Below are 19,382 nucleotides of genomic sequence, written 5' to 3'. Positions count from 1 at the left end.
AGGCAGTAAGAACGGCACCTGAGCGTGGTTGTGGAACACACGCACACAATGTCGCTCCTCGGTGAGTGAGAACTCATAGTGGGGTGTCCTGCTCGGCCCCAATCGAGCTGCTGGCCAGTTCTGAGGCCCTCTGTGCGGGCTGTGCAGGGTCGGCCTCCTACCAGCGATCGCCGCCGCTGCCCGCCGCCGTCGCCGCCAGCCGGCACGGTGGGCTGGCAGCAGCCCTGCAGAAGCGTCTTGGCAGCCGTGCAGCCGTGCAGCACCGCCCCAGCAGCACGAGCAGGGCGCAGCTGCTCCCTGCCGCTGTAGCGGCGGGAGCGCAGGCTGCGCAGCAGCAGCAGCAGCAGCAGCCGCCCAGGCACAGCCGCCTAAAGGATCCCGCCAAGCTGTCAGCCTCCATGCAAGCGTCCGTCCCTGTTCCGGTAGGCTTGACTCAGCAGAGTCCTTTCCGCTGCTCACAGGCAGCAGTATCACAGCAGAATGTGCATGTGAACCGTTGCTGCTGCCACGCTGTGCCCGCCGCCCCTGCAGGACCGCGGCGGCGCCATCTCGCTGGACAAGTACATGCGCCTGCCGCCGGAGCAGTACAACGAGCTGGACCCGGCGATGATCAAGGCGCTGGGAGGCAGCTCGTTCCTGCTCAAAGTGCCCAGGATGACGGTGCGTGGGAGGGGGCGCCATCGGTGCACCGCGCTGCCCCAGCTCACCTCATGCGGGGCTGCTCCCGGCGTCTTCGCCCTGGTGGCGGCTTGGCTCGCGGAGTCAACGCCACCCTGCCCCTGCTCCGCCGCGCCTTGCAGTTGTTCAACGTGTGGGTGGAGCCAGAGGTGGTTGTGTCTGTGCGGGTGGCTGACGGCTCGCCGGGGGTCATCTTTGAGGCCGGCGAGTGCACGTGAGGGGCCAGGCCGCTAGCTTCATCTCTCCCTCTCTCTTTGGCTTGTTGCGCCAGCCGCGCCATGTGCCCTCACCGCTGCCGCACCCTGTGGCCGACACCCGCTGCCTGGCCTGGCCCCGCAGGCTGCGTGGCAGCGACCTGCTGAACCAGCTGGGCTTGGACCGCCGCTTTGTGCTCTACTTCCACACCATGCTGACATGGCAGCCGGGGAGCAAGGCGGCATCCATGCCTGGCGCAGCACCAAGCAGCAGCAGCGCTCTCAGCAATGGCAGCGGCATGGGCGCCATCCACGCCAAGGCTGACGTGCAAGTGTGGACCGAGGTGGTCGGCATGTTCCAGGCCATCCCCCGCCCCATTCTGGAGGCAAGGCCTGCTGCCGGGGCCCTTCTTTCTTGACACCTCAGCGCCAGGTCGCTACGCATACACTGAGCCCTTTCCTGCGCCGCCTGTTGTGCTGCAGGGCACCGGCAACACGGTGGTGGGCGCGCTGCTGCAGGCGCTGCTGCCCATCTTCATGAACCTCCTGGCCGAAGACTACAAGCGGTGGTCCACAGATGCGGCATACAGGGCGCGCCGCGCGGCCGCGCCCCGGCAGGCGGCGCCGTTGCCCTAGCAGCAGCTGCAGCGTTGTTGCACACGTCAATTGCCAATTGTTTCTTCCTGCAGCTCTCAGCTATCACCCATTCTTTGTACACTCAATCACTCAACGAGCTTCCATTCAGCGCATTCAGTCCTGCCAAGAGCTTCATCTCCTCTCAACATCAATCTCAAACAAACAATCCCGTCAACAACAGTTTTTCGCTGCCAAGCCTCTCTGAAATTGGCCCGCACTGACCAGCCTGCATTTCCTGCTTGCAAGAGTGTTGCAACAAGTAGCGCCAGAAAGCAAACCAAGTAGCGAATGAATCACATGTAATGCACAGCATCGGTGTGGTGGTTGCAAAGATGGGGGGGGGGGGGGGGGAGGACAGCGCAGCGAAGAGAGCGAGCAAAAGAGGATGGAACTTGGATGCAAGGAGTGAACAAAATGAAGAAAATCAGGTCTCTGCGATGCCACATGCTCACAGACCTGGGTTGATGAAGTTGCGGGCTGCCAGCAGCGCTGCTCCGCCCACCGTGCCCACCACCGCCGCCGCCGCCGCCTGGCGCGGGCCGCGCACGGAGCGGTACAGCGCACCGGTTGCCGCGCCGGCAATCAGCGTGTTGGCCTGGTCGGGCACCTGGCCGTTTGTCATGTAGCCGGAGAAGCTCTCAAAGGAGGCAAACAGCAGGCCCAGCACGCCCAGCGAGTTGCCTGCAGCAGGCGGCAGGCACGGCACGTGATGCAGATGAAAAAAGGGCTGGCATGCAGCAATGTCGGTAAAGCAGCAGGAGATGCAAAATTGCAGCCCCCTCCCGCCTCCCCGCATGCTGGCTCGCACAGAAATTGCCGGCGGAGCAGAGCGCACGCACCTGCGGTGCGCCCCATCTTGCCGCTGGTGTTGAGCAGCTGGTTGATGCGCAGCCGCTGGCTGGACTCCACCCCCGCCAGCGCCACAGGCGCCGACACCGCCTGCACCGCGCCCTTGCCGCCGCCCAGTATCGCGCCTGCACAGCAGAGGGGCCCCAGGGTGGCGGGGTTGGAGGCCGGGGTACTCCACACCATACGGGCCCCACCGCCTCCTGCTGGCTCCCCACCCTCGCGTGCGTCTCGCCTGCTGCCTGCTGGCCGCTGGCCCCACACTTCCCCCACACACCTTCATCCCAAACACTCCCACCCATGCCAGCCCGCCCACCTGCCAGGTAGCCCAGCCCTGTGTAGTATGTGAGGTTCTCGCTCCAGCTGCGCTTGTGCACCAGCGCCTCCTCGGTGAACAGGAACTCGGGCTGCTTGGAGACGCGGAAGGAGCCGCGCACCTCGCGCCGGTCCAGCGCCGCGCCCAATCCTGCAACGACAGGCGATGCGGGCCGGGGCGACTCAGGAGCAGGCGGGTGGGCGCAGCACAGCACAGTGCAGCTGGCGGCGGCGGCGGCGGCGGCGGCAGGGTCTGTACCCCGCCAAGGGGCCGCGCCTGTAGCGCGCTGGCATGCTGATCGAACCCAGCATCGCGGCAAGTGTAGGGTTTGCTGTTCCTGGGCGGGCAGGAGGCCGCATGCGCTCACCCTCGTAGGGGTTGTACAACTGGTCGCTTGGAGCGACTCCAAACGTCTTCTGAAAGGTCTGTTGCCGCGCGCTGGCCCCGGGGCCGGCTGCGGGGCCCTCTGTGAGGTCTAGCGATGGGCTTACTTGAGCGGCGGCCTCTGCTGAGGACACCTCGGCTGCAGCATCCTCCCGCTTGCCGCGCAGCCTGTCGAAAATGCCCATGGTTTGAGGGAGACGGGGATGTGAGGGCTGCTTCACGGGGTAGCAGCAAGGTTGATTGGCGGCCTGTGGTTCAATGCAAGTGGCAGAGATCAGGAGACGGCAACGAGCAGGCGCCCTGCACGCTCAGCGCCCTGCGACCTTTCCACCCAGCCGCCGCCGCCATCATCGCCTGCTGCCACTGTGGTGGCAGGGTTGGTTCCTCTTGTTGGCAGGCGCTATGTAGGTTACACATTTGCAGTGTCGGCTTTTATCATGGCATGGAAACCCATCACAGCAGCACATACTGCAGGCAAACACATTTGCCAGCGGTTTCCACATCCAAATGCTCAGAAGCAAAATGGTTTCCGCATCGAGAATGTCGGCATGCATCACATCTCAATGAAAGAATGAAACTGCAGGGTCTAATAAAAGGTAAAATCGATTAGAGTTGCAAAAGTCAGTGCTCAATTTGCAAAGGCTGACGAGAGCGCTCTCGTCGGCAGCGCTCTCGTCGGCAGCACTCTCGTCTCAGCGGGCTCGTACACCATCGCGGTGCTGCTCTGTCTCGCTCGGGGCGCACCGCCTTGCTCAGCCAGCGGCCTGCATGCCGTAGATGTGCATGGCTTCAGGCAGCACCTGCAGCAGCGCCTCGGAGATCTTGGGGCAGTTGGGCCAGCGGTAGGTGCCATACTTGGTCATGTCGCTGCTGGTGATGGCGTGCAGCGCCGCTGCAGGGCGCAACCCAGCCAGGCAGGGCGGGCAACTTGCTGTTTGTTGAAGGTGATGCAGGGAGAGGCATGCGGGTGCTGGACAGGCGAGAAGTGCGCAGCTGCCGCACTGCTACAGAGTGGCTGCTCCACTCCACCAGCCCCTAGCCAATCTCAACCTGCAGCAATGCTGCGCACCTTCGCTGCTCCTCTTAACCGTGGTCTGCAGCCCCGCCGCCACCTGCTCAATGGGCGTGCCCTCCCGCACCCAGCGTGCAGCATACTCCCGTGGGTCACGGCCACACCTGTAGCAGGGGCCAGGGGCAGACCACATGCACACGCTCGGCACAGCAGGGGCACCAAGCAAGGCTGACACCCAGACAGCCAGGCGGCCATGCAAGCAGCATGCAGCCAGGATGCACGGGCAAAGTGCATCCTCCCGAGACACCACAGCGAATGATGCTCCTCACTTGGCCAGGAGCAGGCAGGCCACTTTCTCGGCCTCCAGCTCCCGCAGAATGTTGAAAGACAGCTCCCCGTCAGAGGAGTCGCGGCTGCATGGCAGGGGCGGGGCGTGATGGGGCAGCGCAAGGATGGACCTCACATCTTAACTCACGTCTACATGGCATGCAAAGTACAGAAGAGGGCAGCTCACCAGTACTTCACTTCAGACACCGGGAAGCGCGCCCAGCGGGCCAGCACAGCATCCAGCAGCAGCCTGGCTGCACCCAGCCCCCAGCCGTCGGGTGCAGCGCCGGTGGCGGCGCCCAGCAGCAGTCTGGCGCAGGTGTCAAATCCGGCGTATCCGGCTGCCTCCAGCAGCTGCATGGGTGTCAGGGTTTGCTGCTGGCTTCAGCACTGCACCTGGTGGGCGCTCAGCATGCCGGAGCAGCAGAGGCGTGTGCGCTGGCAAGTGCTGGTGGCATGGATGGGCGCCAAAGCAGTGCAGGCAGGCTCAAGCCTGCAGATGATCCCCTCCCTTCCCACCTGCAGAGGCCCCAGCCGCCCATAGCCATCCGTGGCACGAGCTGCCGACTCTTCTGGGTGGCGGCACACGGTGTGGGCAAACTCGTGGCAGAGCGTCCCCCACAGCCCTGCCTCCCCATGCTCCTGGCCCTCGTGGGAGCTGCAAGGGCAGGGAGGAGGCACGACAGCGAGGTTGGCTCTGGCCAGCCAACAACAGTGCAGCTCAACAGCAGGTGGGCGAGGTGATGGCAGCTGGACAGTCACTGAAGAAAGCTTGACGGAACAGCATGACAGTGAGCAGCTGCCTCACCTCACAGCAATGAGTTCATGCGACAGCACGGCAGGCGGCTGGCCAAACTGCCACTCAAACACCTTGACGGCAGGCTGGCGCTGGCCGCCCTCCCCAAACAGGCGGTCAAAGAGGGTAGCGGTGGCGGAGTCGGGGGCATGCCTCTCATGCACCAGCTGCCTGGCCGCCGCCAGCACAGACTGGCCCAGGCTGGCGGCATGCTGGGAGACGTGGGAAGCGGGCGGGGAGAACACGTAGCCGCGCCTGCCCAGGTCTGCAGGCAAGGATCGGAGCGGAGGGCGGGTGTTGTGTGGGTGTGGGTTTACTGTATGGGGTGGTGGCTGCTGGAGCAGCGGTTCCGCCAGGCAGGGAATGCTGCTGCTGAGCGCCTCACCTGCCAGCTCGTCCTTCAGAGCGTCAGTGGTCGGTGTGGCCGGGGCGTTGATGGCCACCCTCCAGCGCCGGCGCCCCGTCAGGGGCACCACCTCCACCGCCGAGCTGCACAGCAGGCCACACAGCTGCTGCTGTTGACCGAGGGAGCACTCCAAGGGCCACCAACCGCCACCAGAAGCAGAAGCAGCGCCAGCAGAAGCAGCGGTGGGCGCTGTGCACACACGGTGCTTGGGCTTGCCTGAACAGCCCGAGGCAGTCGGTGGCCAGCCAGGCGCCGGCAGCGTGGCCAGCCAGGATGAGGAGCATGTCCAGCAGCGGGTTGGGCGGGTTGATGGCGGCAGCTAAGGAGGCGGGCTTGGCAGCCGGCATCAGCTCGGCGCTGACCGCCGGGACTTTGACAGCATTGCCTGGAGAGCTGCCATCCACTGCGGCAGCGAGGACAAGGGCACAAGGGCTGGAAGCGTGGTCGGTGGTATGGGCAGGTGGGGGGTGGAGAGGTATGCGTGCAGCGCCAGTCGGGCACTGCGCTGAGAGCCAGCGAAGCGGTTTGTAAGGGGGCCTGGCAGCAGGGCAGGTCGAAGAAGTGATGGGCAGGGGCAGCCCATTCCTCGCCTGTGGCGTGCCGGCCCCGCCAGTACTTGACAGCCTGGCAGGCGCCCACCACGCCCGCCACGGTAGCCAGGATGGCGCGGCCCTCCGAGTCGGAGGCCAGCCTGGAGACGGCATGGAAGGCCACCCTGCTTGCAACGCTGGCCAGGGCGGCGTCTGCAAAGGTGCCGCAGGCCCTGCGGGGCACAGAGGAAGCCGAGGCAACATCAAGGGTGCTGGGTGCGGCGGGGAGGGGCGGGGAGACGGGTGGCCACTCACAGCAGCCGCCACCTCGACGAGGAACGGACGTAGCCGCTGCTTTACTCTCCATCCCACCTGACCAGCCTGCGCAGGGGCCTCCACTCTATGCTCCCAGGCGCCCACACAAGCGCCATGTAGCTCGGGCTCCTCGAGATCAAGCTGTCGCAGCTATGTCAAACCCTCTCGAACGATAGCTGTGATCCAGAAATGCAGTTGCGTTCCAGCGGCGGCGGCAAAGCCCGCGAATAGAGAGCTCAGGGGCTGCTTTCCACCCGCCCGCCGCGCAGTCGCCTCGACGGTTCCCTCCAGGCCAGGTGTTTTCTAAACTTAGCTGGCACTGCCATCACCGAGGAGTGGCCTCTTTGTGTTCAAATCCACTGCAATGAACTCGCATCACACAGTGGTCGGCTGAACAACCGATCTTCAGAAAAGGCGGTTCCGCCGAGCGCGGTAGTACCAAGCCGCCGACACCAGCGGCACGCGGCATTACACAGACGTCCGAACCCCTCCCGCTCAACAGATCATGTTCAGCAAGAATCGATTCAGCTCCTGGTACACATAGCCCAGAAAATGCAGGTCGTCCACCCATGGCGGCGGGTCCAGCGCCGCCGCCGCCCGCGTCAGCGCCCACGCGTCCATCACCCCCAAGCCGTGGGCGGCGGCATGCTGCAGCGCGGGGTCGTCCCAGGTGCGCGGTATGCGGCCGTCCAGCGCGAAGGTGGTCGTCTTCCAGATGCAGGTGCCGCCCTGGGGGCGCACGGCATCCACCGCGGCGCCCATGATGGCTTCATACACCTCGGCCGGCCAGTTCTCGCCGCCGGGGCTGCGCCACAGCCCCGAGTTGAAGACAATGGTGGCTGGGTGGAGCCGGGCGACGACCTGGAGGCAATGAACGGGCCACCCAGTCCAGCACAGGGAGGCAGTTAGCACAGGGAGGCGGTTAGCCTCGTGGGTGCTGCAGTCCTGGTTCGCATCATGCATGATGCCCACAAAACCAGGGGCTTCCTTCTCGCTTCTGCCACCTGCCCCTCAAGCGTTGCACAACTGGCCCGCTGCGCACCACCGCTGGCTCCCACACCAAAACAGTAGCAGCCCCCACCTGGCGCAGCCCCTCGTCCAGCGGGAGAGACCAGTCTGGGTCGCCGCCGCAGTCGCCTGGGGCGCAGCGGGTGGCGTTGCCGAAGGGCGGGAAGCCCCAGCGCCCAATCAGCGGCTTGAGCGGGTAGCCAAACCACATGTAGAACGAGGCGGATGCGGTGCTGGTGAGCGCATAGAACCGATCCTCGCGGATGTCCCAGCCATCCCTGAAGCAGTGGCACTGCTGGCGTCCATTGAAGGGGTCGGTGGTGCCTGCAAGCGGGCAGGCCACGGCGGCAGGGCGGGAGTGGGCTGATGCTGGCAGCTAGCTGCCGCCAGCCAGGACCGGCGCAGCCGCAGCAATGTGATCCGGCATGCGAAGCGGCAGGAGATTGGCCATAGGGGGTGTATGGCTCACCTCTGAAGAAGTCGGCCCAGCCGTGCTGCCACTCGCTCTCAATCATGGGGCTGGGGTGGTCTGGCGTGCCGTGCATGGGTGGCGGCCACTCGCCGCTGTCCAGCCAGTAGATGAGGCTGAGGAACTGGTAGCGTGTGACAGAGTCGCCAATCATGACCAGTGGCCGCCGCGAGAGGCACTCCTTGGCCTCGGGGGGGGTGAACTGACGCAGCACGCAGCGCTGGAGCTGGAGCTGTGGCAGCTGTGGGGCGGAGCTGCGCTGCAAGCGGCGGCGCCAGCCCGTGCGGGGAGGCGGCGGCGGCGTGCCCCAGGATACCGTATCGTTGGCCATCAGCCCCCGTAGCAGGGCCGCACTGCATTCTGGCGCTCCGTCGCCCACCTGCCCCGGCAGGGTGAAGAAGGCCAGGACTCCGGCCAGCAACAACGTCGTCACCACCAAAAGAGCGCCCTGGTGCGTGGCCGTCTGTGAATCTACTCCAGGCTTCAGTGGGTCCCGATCGGAAGCGGGGGAGTCCAGCTCCCCGCGATCGCCGAGTTGTGGCATGGCGATTGGCGCGGTGGGGGCTGCCCACAGACTGTGTTGCTTAGAGAGCTGCACAATCTCAAGGCAGTGGCCGGGGACATGAATGTGGCCCAGGCTGCAAAGGTGAGAGAGATTACCAGACTCCACTCCACGTGGCAGGTATGACATAAGCATTCACTGAGAGGCCTGGAGATCCTATTCCTCTGCATTGAGCATCCAACACTCTCCGATGGCAGTGGGGGCGTCAACCCAGAGATCACAAAGGAAGCCGCCCCCCCACGGCGTGCGGCCGCCCCCGTCTGACTGGCGTGTCTGACTGGATCTGGATGCGGTGTGGGAGGCAGGCCTGCAGGGCCAGCTGGAGCGCGGCATCATTTGTGGCGGCAGGTGAGGTGGGTGATGGCCGCCGTCAACTGTGACTGCTTGCCCGCTGGACTGCCCCTCACTGCAAGTGATTACGTTTCGCCTGCTTTTGCCCAATCCTGCCCCTCATCTGTGACATATAGGCCATATGTTACAATATCTTTTAATCCGAGAAATCGAATGGTGAAAAGGAATGTAGCTTGACAAGTGGGAGCATGGCGTCGCGCTAGGGACGGCGGCTTCATACTTTGGGACATCAGATTTTGTTGCTTGCTCTCAACAACGAGGAAGGGTGGCCGGCCCGTGCGAGGCGGTACACTCAAGCAAGGAGAGCACACGCTGACAAGTGCAGCAGTGGGCAAGTGCTAGCATTGGGGAGTGAAAGGACATGTGATGTTGTGGTCTCAAGCAATCATCTCTGGGTGGGCTCAGGACGGTGTGTGGAGTGTAGTTATCGACGTGGTGCGGTGCCAGCTAGCCGCAGACAAGGGTGTGCCAGCTGGGCTCGCCTTGCTCAAATCTTGCACTCGCTGCCGCCATCCACATACACGTGCTCATCATCGTCCAGGGCAAACAGCTCGCCAGAACGCATCGTGATGGGCTGGCTGGCGGCCGCAGGCCTGGCGCCCTCCGGCGCTGCCCCTCCGTTCAGCCTGCAGGCACGCGCGGGCAGGGCGTGTCAGGGACTGGCTGTCCTCTGGGTCAGAAGGAAGCCAACTTTCCAGTGGCAGCAGGGCAGGGCCGCCGTCGGCAGAGGCTGGCGTGCGGCGGGACGCACGAGAGGGAGTTGCGCCAGCGGCGGTACCGCACAGCCAGCTTGTCGTACGACACCGGGTGGCGCCAGGTGTCGCCGCCCCGCAGCAGGCGGTCCTGCTGCCCCAGCACGAGCACCAGGTCCTCGCCCAGCACCTGCGGGACGGAGGAGGGGCGGAGAAGTGTGCATGCGGGGGAGCAGCTTGGCCCTGCGACACACACACGCCGGGCACCCTCCCAGCCCGTGCCCCCGCGCCCCTCCTCACCTGCCCCGCGATGTAGCGCCAGAAGTGCTGGATGCCGGGCAGCAGCTCTGTCCACCACAGGAAGTCGGTGGCCATGCGGTACAGCAGGCGGGTGTGGCCCGCACGCGACGGCAGGCACACATGCAGCTGGTGCAGGTGGTTCTGGCAGTCCTGGGGCGTGGCGCCCTGCAGGCGGCAGGCAGGCAGGGGGGCGAGCAGCCGGCGTCGGGCGCGGGCGCGGCAGGGGCGCGGGCGGGCAGCAGGCAGGGGCTGGCCACGCCAGGCTGCACGGCGGGCGGCCGGCGCGGAGGTGGGCGTGGGCACAGCCGTTCGAGCAGCAGCGCGCTCGGCGGCGGCGGCGAGGCGCACCACTCCCGCCTTGCCCGGGCGCGCCAGGCCCACGTGGCTGAGCGTCATGCAGGGCGGGTTGAAGGACATCTCAATGGGGTAGGGGTCCCAGTTGCCTCCCAGCAGGCGGCTGGCGTGGAACTTGACGGCATCGGGAACCTGCAGGCGGCGACGGGAAGGGTGATGCTGGGGAGGGGTGGTGCGGGTGCGTGCGTGCGTGCGTGCGGGGGTGGGAGGGGCGTCCCCCAGAGCAGCAGGGCACAGGCCCACGGGCGGGGGGGGAAAGGATTGGCGCAGGGCAGGATGGAAACATTCTGTGCCCGAGCACACACGCGCTGCTGCAGCGGCGGCGCTGCTGGCGTGGCGGCGCACCGGCCAGCCGCGCGCAAACGTGGATGTGTGGGTGAAGGGCGCGTGCGCCAGGTCAAGCAAGTTCTCCACCAGCAGGCCGTGCTCTACAGGCACCTCCACCTCAATCTCTGCACGCGGGACAGGTGGCAGCGGCAACGCAGAGCAGACAGGGTCAGCGTGAGCGCCGGCGAGGGCAGGGAGCAACAGCAACGTGGGCAGGCAGGCAAGGCTGGAGCTGCGGCCCCCGGCCCTGCCAAGGCGTCCCGAGCCCTGGCGTGGGGCGCACCTGCGTGGATGCGGTAGCCGGCTGGCGGGCGCGTGACGGCGGGCAGCGGCAGCGTCGGCTCTTCCCAGCCCGGCCACACCCACACAAACCCGTCCTGCTCCGCGCACGGCAGCGCGCTCACTGCATGCGGGGCAGGGGGTGGGCCACATGCGGAGGTTGAGCACCATGCCCCCACAGAACCTGGGGAGGAGCCGAGCGGCCCGCTGTGCCTGGCCTCAGCGCAGAGGCGCCGGCAGGCCGGCAGGCGGTGCAGCGCCCAGGCCTGCCTCACCGGCCACGCCACGACAGAGGTTGGTGGAGGGCATCTTGGTGCACTCGCCCTTGCCGTTGAAGCGCCAGCCTGCGGGTAGCAGCAGGGGAGGCAGCGCATATTCAGGGCGCTGTACGGTCAGGCGCAGCTGCAATGCGATTCGGTGCTGCCGGGGGCAGACAGCCACGGCAGCCACAGCTGCGCGCTACTGGCAGGCAGGCACGGCAGCCGCGAAAGCCGCAGGCGCGGCAGCGCAAGCCGCGGGCAGGCAGGCCGACTGGGCACAGGCAGGCTCACCGTGGTAGGGGCAGACCAGGTTGCCGTCCACCACCTGCCCCAGGGACAGCGGGCAGCCGCGGTGGGCGCACTCGTCCAGCACGCAGGCGGGGCGGCCCTCGCTGTCGCGGAACAGCACCCAGGCCTGGCCAAACAGCTCAAACGGGACCTTGTCCTCCTGCGGGGGCAGACGGCGGGGCCCCGCGGGACGGCGGCGGGGGTGGGTTGGCGCAGGCGTGGGGGCGGCATGGCAGCGGGAGGCGTGGGCGAGGTGCACACCAGCAGCACCACCCGCTGCGCAGATGAATACACGGCTCTACGGCGTGGCGGCCTGCAAGGCAGGGGGCGAGGCTCACCGGGCCCAGCTTGGACACAAAGGCCACCGCAAACCAGTGGTTCTTCAGCTCCTCCTCCATCTCCAGGCTGCTGAACAGGCCGCGCCGCCGCTTCTGCGCCGCATCCTGCGCCGCGGCCAGCGCGGAGAGCGGCCCCGCGCCGCCGCCGCCGCGCGCCGCGTGCCCCGGCGCCAGCGCGTGCGCCGCCGACGACACCGCCGCGGCCTGCAGCGCCGCGGGCGCCGGCGCCGCGCCCGCCTCCTCGCGCACGGCCGCAGCCACTGTGGCAGTGCTGGGGATGGCCGCCTGCTCCCGCTGTCCCACCCCCGGCGCCGCTGCCTCCTCTCCCCTGGCTGCCACTACGTCGCCCAGCCTGCGCGACTCTTCCTTCAGCTCGCTGATGCGCTGCAGGTTCTGCTCCACCCGGGCCTGGGTGAGGTGCAGGCGCTGGTGCGCATCAGACACCTCCCCCTGCAGCTCCACCAGCTGCCGCTTGAGCGCTGCGGCGGGGCAGGGCGGCGGGATGTGCGGGCGCGCAGCGTCAGGCAGGGAGCGGGATGCCGGGCGGCGGCAACCCGAGAGCGGGCGGCGGCGCTGCTCCGCATGCCCCAGCCAGGCAGCCAGCCAGCGGCCGTGCTGCCTCTCCCCAACACGGCCGGCATCCCGGCCCGCGGGCGCCAGAGCTCCGGCACACCCCCGCAACAGGCAGCGGCGCCGCTGCGCACCCGACACGCTGTGTCGCTCCCGGCTCTCCTCCGACAGCAGCTCCTCCACTCGTGCATTGGCCTCCTCGATGGCGCTCAGCGTGCACAGCGCGTCGGCCCGCGTCACGTGCTGGTACACCAGCTCCCAGTTGCGCCGCCGCCGCTTCAGGTACTCCAGCCGCTGCCTGCGGGGGGGGGGGGGGGGGGGGGGAAAAAAAAAACAAGGGGTGGGTGGGTGTAGGGCCAATGGCTGACGGCCAGTCAACGGGCGGAGGCCACAGCCCTTCAGGCGCGCTGATGGCCCACCGGCGGAGCGTGGGGCTGCCGCCATGCAGCAGGCGGCCTGCAGGCAGCAGCTCCTGGCAGCCCTGGACAGCAGCGTGGCCACCCCAGCCCCCCAGCACACAACACGCGCCCCACCTGATGGTCGCCGCCTCCATCTCCTCTTTGCCCGCCAGCCGCTCGTTGAGCACCGCCAGGTCAGCCAGCTGGTCGCGGGCGCGGTCGGCAGAGGTGCGCACACGCACCCGCGGCGCGCTCTCTATCACCCCCTGCAGGAAGTAGCCCTTCCCAAAGTCCTCGCCGTACCTGCGGGGCGGACGACGCACGCAGGCAGGGGAGCGGGGGAAGGGTGGTAAGCGCCTGGGTGGTAAGCGCCTGCGCCACGCACAGCACGCACTGACAGCAGCCTTGCCATGCATCGCAGCGCACTCACTGGCGGAACCTGGCTTCGGGGTCTTTGGCAAGGTCCTTGGGTGGTTGCTCGTGGCCGCCCCACGCACTGCGCGGCGGCAGGGCCTGCGGCCGCCGCCGTCGCGGCCTGGCGGGGGCTCCAAGCTGCACCTGGGGGCCGGGCGCGGCGCCTTTGGAGATGCCATGGCACTGCAGGCCGCTGCCGGGCGCCAGGAGGCTGCCCAGCGGGGCCGACATGGCAGGGCCAAACCGGTGAGGCAAGGGAAGCAGGATTTAGGCAAGGGAAGAGCAAGCTAAAGCGTAAAAGTGAACGGGCGATCACAGGGTGAGGTTCTGGGGTGTCAAATCTCCAGGGGACACGTCACAGCGCGAGGATGAAGGTGGGTCGGCAGTACAAGTACTGCGGGGAGCGAGTCGCCCCAGAACTGGCTTCGATCGCGCGAATTGACGTGCAACGGTTTGCTACTGAGCCAGAAGCAGCCCAGCAGCCGTCTGTAGGTTTTCACAGCTTCAAGTTTTGCTGGGTGGGGCAGAGCGATGCAAGCGGCAGCTCTCCGAGCTCCCTGATCGGTGTCTGGGAGTAGTCTGATCGGAGCGCCCCTCACGCGTTGAAACCATGCTGGCGCTGGTGGCGGGCTTCGCCTCCATCTGTGGCTTCCTGTTCGGTGAGTGCTGAGCAGGGGGCTACTTGCTGTGTGGGCCTTCGCAGAGGCGCTCGCATTGGCGCACGCGCGTGCCGCCGGCCGCCGCCGCTTGCCACCAGCAAAGCGATCACCGTTCCCCGCCGCTGCCTTGCAGGCTACGACTTGGGCCTGATCGGCGGCGCGCTGCTCAACATCCGCGATGCCTTTGGGATCGGCGACTGGGCGGCGGAGGCGATCGTGGGCGCTGCCAAGTTTGGCGCCTTCTTCGGCACGTTCCTGGGCGGCGCCGCCATGCTGCGCTACGGCCGCCGCAAGACCATTGCCCTGGACAGCCTCTTCTTCATCGCAGGGCCGCTGGTCATGGCGGCCTCCATGGGCGTGGCGTGACTGCGCCTGCGCCCGCGGCTGCTCCCTGCACCGCTCTGTAAGGCGGCCGGCGCTTCGGCCAAAGCGAGCGGCAGCTTGTTTGTCCTGCCCCTGAAGCTCCCAACCGCCGACCCTCATGCCTCGCCGTGCTGTGCTGCGTTGTGCAGGGGGCTGGTGGTGGGGCGCGTGATTGTGGGGCTGGGCATCGGCGTCTCCGCGGTGGTGGTGCCCGCCTACCTGGGAGAGGTGGCGCCCGCCAAGGGTGGGCAAGCTGCGCCGCCGCCGCCGCCGCCGCTGCAGAGCTGTGCGCGGCTTCGAACGCCATCGCAGCCGTGTGGGTCCCATCCCTCATCCCCTCTGTTACCCTACCCACGCGACTCTTCACCCACCCACCCTGCTGCCGCCTGCCCCCCCCCCCCCCCACACACACACACACACACGTCTGCTTCGTACCGCTGCAGTACGCGGGCGCGTGGTCGAGACGTACGAGCTGCTGCTGTGCGTGGGCATGGTGGCGGCGCTGCTGGGAGACGCCGCCTTCCAGGGCCTGCCCGGAAACTGGCGGTGGATGGTGGGCGCGCCCGTGGTCCCCGCCCTGGTGCTCTCACGTGAGTCTGCCTCCGTGGGCAGGCTGCGGGCAGGCAGGCCCCAGGCAGCCTGGCAAGCAGCCCTGCAGCGCCGGCAGAGCCTGGCTGCTCCCTGCCCCCTGCCTGCTGCTGCCCGGTCCGCCGGCCTGCGCTCCTGGCGGCCGGCATTGCTGCACCCCTCGCTCCCCAGGGCACGCACATGTGCTTCGGCATGGCCCCTCACACACACGCACACACACGCCGTGCCACCCCTCCCGCCCCTCGTTGCAGTGTCGCTGTGCCTGCTGCCCGAGTCCCCGCGCTGGCTGGTCATCCGCGGGCGGCTGGACGAGGCGCTGGCCGTCATCCACCGCGTGTACACCAGCAGGCACCTGCCGGCGGGCATGCAGCACTCCACGGCGGAGGTGGAGGAGGAGCTGCTGCAGCTGTGGAGTTCAGTGGAGAAGGACCGGGCGGCGGCGGCGGCGCGGCAGCAGGCCAGCGCTGAGCGCTCCCGCCGGCGCCAGGAGGAGCGCGCGACCAAGGTGGCGCCGCTGCAGGGCGCGCCGGGCGGCGGCGGCGGCGGCGCCAGCCCGCAGCACAACGGCGGCTGGCAGCGCCTGCAGCCTGCCGAGGAGGGGGATGATGATGATGAGGAGGAGCACCAGGAGCAGCAGCAGCAGCAGGAGCCGTCGGCGGTGGCGGCGGTACAGGCGGGCGCCGCGGGGGTGCAGCAGCGGATGGAGCAGGCGGTGCGGGGCACGGCTGGCGGGGAGGGGCAGGCGCGGGGGAGCAGCCCGGTGCGGGTGCCGCCCCACCTGCCGCACATCCGCACCTCCTCCGCACAAGACCTGCAAGAGCTGGAGCAGGTCAGCCTGACCGCTCAGGGCTCCAGCCCGCAGCCCGCAGCAGCAGGACCGCAGGCGGCACCGCACGGCAGCCGCCGGCCACGCACCGACGTGGAGGCCCCGGCGGTACCGCCGCCGCTGGCCATAGGCGGCGGCACGGCGCTTCGCCTGGATGAGTGGGGCAGCGGGGCGCATGTGCATGCGTGGGGAGGGCCGGCCTATGGCCCGGGCTCTCAGCAGCAGCAGCAGCAGCAGGAGGAGGAGGAGGAGGGCGGGGAGCGGGTGGCGGCGGCGGCGCGGGGCGGCGGCGGCGAGCCGGGCTTCTGGGCCACGCTGCGGCGCATGCTGGGCGACATCCACAGCGTGGCCTGCGGCCCCGAGCGGCAGGCGCTGCAGGCGAGGAGGCGCCCGTTTCTTTTCTTGCTGCTGCGCAGCCTGTCATTCATCGCAGCCCCATTTGGTGGTGCCTGGCCGCGTGCGGCGCACCTGTCGCCTGCAGGCGGCGGTGATTACCCTGCTGGGCGTCTCCCCTGAGCTACCCCACCTTGAGTGGCCTCGACTCACCCCTGCCCTCCCCCTGCCCCTGCCCCCGCCCCTGCCCCTGCCCCGCGCGCGTGCCCTCCAGATGGCTCTGTGGCTGGCCTTCTTCAACCAGGCCTTTGCCTCCACCTCCATCATCAATTACGCGCCGCAGGTGAGGCCACCAGAAGGAGCTGCGCCGCGCGCGGCCCAGCCAGCCTGTGTGCCGGCCTGTGTGCCACCTGGCACCGGCCTCTGCTGCCGGTGCCGCTCGGCGGCGGGTCCTGCTTGCCGCGCCCTTCCGCGTGTGTGCGGGCAGGGGCAGCCGGGCGTGGCCGGCGGGGCTGACCCCGCGCCGCCACCCCCGCGCGCCGCAGGTGCTGGAGCGCGCCGGGGTGGAGAGCCACAGCGCCGCCATGCTCATGTCGTCCGCCGTGGGTGCCACCAAGGCGAGCACGGGGCGCGGCTGCATGTGGTGGTGTGCCGGCGGGCTGCCGCGCTGTGACGGAGACGCCCTGTTCTCCCCCATCACTTTTGGTGTCACGGTACTGCTTGTATGTGCTGTGCGCGTGCCGAGCGGGCGTGTCGGTGTTGCTCGCTTTCCCCCCTGCAGCTGGCAGGCGTGCTGCTGTCGCTGTGCCTGGTGGACTCCCTGGGCCGCCGCCCGCTGCTGCTGTGGGGCAGCCTGGGGTGCGCGGGCGCGCTGGTGGCGCTGGCGGCCGCCGACTGGCTGGCGCTGCGCGCCTTTCCTGGTAGTTTCCAGTTGCGCCTTCTTTTTCGCGTTCGGGGGGGGGGGGGGGTTGGGGGCGCGTGGGTATGTGTTTGTATGTGTGGTGGTGGTGTGAGTGTGTGTGTGCGCGCGGTGGGATAGGATCGCCGGAGCGTTGCGTCGCCCTGCGAGGCAGGCGGCTGTGTGGCATAGGGGCAGCGCCATGGCTCGCCTCCCCACCCTTGCCGTGGCGTCCACGTGCCCCCCCCCTGCCGCAGCGTGTCGTGGGCGGGCGTGTTCTGGGTGCTGCTGTCGGAGCTGTTCAGCATGAGCGCCAAGTCGCCCGCAGCCTCCGCCGCCACCGCCACACTCTTCCTAACAGGTGGGCAGGCTGGTGGTGGTGGTGGCGGTGGTGGTGGCGGCGGCGGCGGCGGTGATGGAGGTGGCTTGTGGGGCCTGGGGCCATGTCGCTGCGGTGTGCGGCGGCCTGGTTGCCACGTGGCTGCCCGCGCATGGCAGCATGGGGTCCCTTTACAGCCTGCCGTGCGTGCCTGTCGCTGCGTGCCTGCCGCTGCGTGCAGGCGCGGTGGCAGACAGCCTCTTCCTCACGCTGCACGGCTGGCTGGGTCCCGCCGTATTCCTCATATTTGCCGCGCTGGCGGCGGCGGCGGGGCTGTATGTGGCGGCGGTGGTGCCCGAGACGCGGGGCAAGAGCCTGCAGGAGGTGCAGGCCATGCTGTCGCTGCGCTGTGCGCCTGGCAGCCGCCGGCCGGGCCGGTGGTGGCAGCGGCGGCGGGGCGGCGGCGAGCGGCGCGGGCTGCTGCCGTCGGGCGCGCCGCTGAGCGACGGCGGCGGCGGCGATGACGCTGGCAGGGTGGAGCTGGCGCATAACCCCTAGCAGCAGCGTGTACACCCACATAACCCTTAGCAGCAGCGTGTATGCCTTTTCGAGAGAGCCTTGTAGAGTACCCGATCCGTACCGCCTTCCTGTCCTGCCTTTTGCCGTTTCATTCCCTTTTCCCTTCTCCTCTGCCTTTCAGCCATTCAGCGCACACAGTCGGAATCACAGCTCATCCATCACTTGCAACCCAAGCACACTGGCAGGCAGGGACAGGTGTAGGCAGACACAAGCAGGCGCCAGGCCACGCGGGGGGCGCTGCCAATCAGTCGTCGCCGCCACGTGAGGCACGGCCCCAAGCCGCTGCCAGGCCCTCCGCTTGCTCCCTGTCCAGCTTCAGCACCAGCAGCGGCTGCCCCAGCGCAGCCCCTGTGGCGTACTGCGCCTCAAACGCCTCTGGCCCTAGGTAGATGGTGCTGGCGTCAGCAACGGCGGCAGCCTCCCAGTCCCCCACCTGCACGACCGGCAGGGGGCGCTCAGCACTGGCAGCCAGCGGGCGCCTGGCTTGCCGCTGAGCTGTCATGACATGCACCTGCACATCAAGTGGCACCCCATTCCACCTGCGCCGACCTGGATGGTGGCGGCGGCGGCAGCCGCATCATACTGCAGCCCCTCCACCTCCAGGCAGACGGCCCACCGGCTGCTGCCCGCTCCGGGGGCGGCGGGGGTGAAGCTGAGCTGCGCTTGGGCTTTCGCAAAGGCGGCAGGCTGCGCCGCCAGCAGCGCCGCCAGCGAATCCTCCACCACCACCGGCCCTCGCTCCTCCTTGCCCAGGCACACCAGCGTGGCGGGGTCCCTCACCCCTGCCAGCGTCAGGCTGGCAGGGCTGGCGGCGGCGGCAGCGCTGGCCGCCGTCAGCAGCAGCGTGCAGCCCGTGGCCTCCCAGCGCTCTTGGCGGTGCGCTATGAAGAGCAGGAAGAAGGTGAGAACCAGGATGGCAGAGGCGATGGAGAAGAGCACACTGCCCATGGGGACCTGGACAGGCGAGGTGATCAGGTGGGCCAGGCGAGGCGGGAAGCGGCCGTGCGCCGCCGACGCCGCACCTGCCGCGCCGCCCTCAAGGTCGTCCCCTGCTGCGCCGCTGGCTGCTGTGCTGAGGGGCACGCCCTGCCCAGGCTGGGACAGCATCAGCAAACCGCCCCCGCCCGAGGCGGCACGCGGAGACACGGGCGCCGCCGCTGCCGCTCCGCTGCCGGCCCTGGCAATCAAGTTGAAGCTGAGCCCGCTCGTGCTCACGCCCCGCGATTTTGCGGGCTTGACGACCTCTGTGGGGTTGGTGGACAGGCTGCCCTGCTGATGCACGGCAAACTCCAGAAACTGTGAGTCAGACGGAGCCAGCTCCAAGTCGGTGCCGCGTGCCGGCGTCGCCGACGGTTGACCACCACTGCCATGCTCGCGCCAGGCACCGCGGGGTGTGTGAGAGGTGTCGGACAGCTGCGAGCAGCGATATGTGAAGATTTTATCATGGCCAGGCTCGGCTCAGCCCCGCTACAAAACTGTAACTCCATGTGTTGCTTTACCTGCCGCCCCTGGTCGCTCCGCAGCGGGACGTCCTCTAAGAAATCAATGTCATCGAAGCTGGAGCTGGTGCCGGTGCGCTCTCCGGGCTCATGGACCGGATGGAGGGACCCCATCCGCACGGATGCTTGCCTGTTGGAGGAGAGTTTTGCTGTTCTTAGGATGTGGATTGAATCCAGAGGAGCTGGGCGCAATGCTGCGGAATCATTTCTCAGCTTGTTGCTGCGGCGCCAGCGTGCGACAGCGCGGCCCAGGCGGCAACCGAAAGGA

The 19,382-nt window shown here is 68.2% G+C and overlaps 5 protein-coding genes across 5 annotated transcripts; 2 read left to right on the top strand and 3 right to left on the bottom strand.

Moving 5' to 3' along the window:
* Nucleotides 1-48: 48 nt before the first annotated feature.
* On the top strand, nt 49-1,508 carry CHLNCDRAFT_54801 (hypothetical protein; the record flags this gene model as incomplete). Its single annotated transcript, XM_005844068.1, has 6 exons — nt 49-61; nt 148-422; nt 532-660; nt 801-892; nt 1,018-1,216; nt 1,356-1,508. 6 exons carry the CDS (start codon nt 49-51, stop codon nt 1,506-1,508), a joined length of 861 nt encoding a protein of 286 aa, XP_005844130.1.
* Nucleotides 1,509-1,956: 448 nt separating this feature from the next.
* On the bottom strand, nt 1,957-3,239 carry CHLNCDRAFT_139623 (hypothetical protein; the record flags this gene model as incomplete). The annotated part of the gene is made up of 4 exons (XM_005843993.1): nt 1,957-2,189; nt 2,348-2,482; nt 2,671-2,820; nt 3,038-3,239. The coding sequence occupies 4 exons, from the start codon at nt 3,237-3,239 to the stop codon at nt 1,957-1,959; spliced, it is 720 nt and encodes a 239-aa protein (XP_005844055.1).
* A 567-nt stretch (nt 3,240-3,806) lies between these two features.
* On the bottom strand, nt 3,807-6,556 carry CHLNCDRAFT_139622 (hypothetical protein; the record flags this gene model as incomplete). Its single annotated transcript, XM_005843992.1, has 10 exons — nt 3,807-3,946; nt 4,124-4,230; nt 4,396-4,479; nt 4,581-4,747; nt 4,913-5,051; nt 5,202-5,454; nt 5,575-5,678; nt 5,797-5,988; nt 6,212-6,358; nt 6,498-6,556. 10 exons carry the CDS (start codon nt 6,554-6,556, stop codon nt 3,807-3,809), a joined length of 1,392 nt encoding a protein of 463 aa, XP_005844054.1.
* A 2,761-nt stretch (nt 6,557-9,317) lies between these two features.
* On the bottom strand, nt 9,318-13,281 carry CHLNCDRAFT_54799 (hypothetical protein; the record flags this gene model as incomplete). Its single annotated transcript, XM_005843991.1, has 12 exons — nt 9,318-9,456; nt 9,582-9,712; nt 9,823-9,987; nt 10,171-10,308; nt 10,522-10,628; nt 10,787-10,906; nt 11,058-11,126; nt 11,334-11,490; nt 11,669-12,147; nt 12,373-12,536; nt 12,772-12,939; nt 13,067-13,281. 12 exons carry the CDS (start codon nt 13,279-13,281, stop codon nt 9,318-9,320), a joined length of 2,052 nt encoding a protein of 683 aa, XP_005844053.1.
* A 379-nt stretch (nt 13,282-13,660) lies between these two features.
* On the top strand, nt 13,661-17,594 carry CHLNCDRAFT_139619 (hypothetical protein; the record flags this gene model as incomplete). The annotated part of the gene is made up of 10 exons (XM_005844067.1): nt 13,661-13,709; nt 13,843-14,071; nt 14,222-14,316; nt 14,516-14,662; nt 14,912-15,831; nt 16,094-16,162; nt 16,365-16,421; nt 16,601-16,749; nt 16,975-17,078; nt 17,278-17,594. The coding sequence occupies 10 exons, from the start codon at nt 13,661-13,663 to the stop codon at nt 17,592-17,594; spliced, it is 2,136 nt and encodes a 711-aa protein (XP_005844129.1).
* Between the last annotated feature and the right edge of the window lie 1,788 nt (nt 17,595-19,382).

Source organism: Chlorella variabilis (genome assembly GCF_000147415.1).
Source record: "Chlorella variabilis unplaced genomic scaffold CHLNCscaffold_25, whole genome shotgun sequence".
NCBI lineage: Eukaryota > Viridiplantae > Chlorophyta > Trebouxiophyceae > Chlorellales > Chlorellaceae > Chlorella > Chlorella variabilis.
This window is presented reverse-complemented; position numbering and strand designations above follow the sequence as displayed.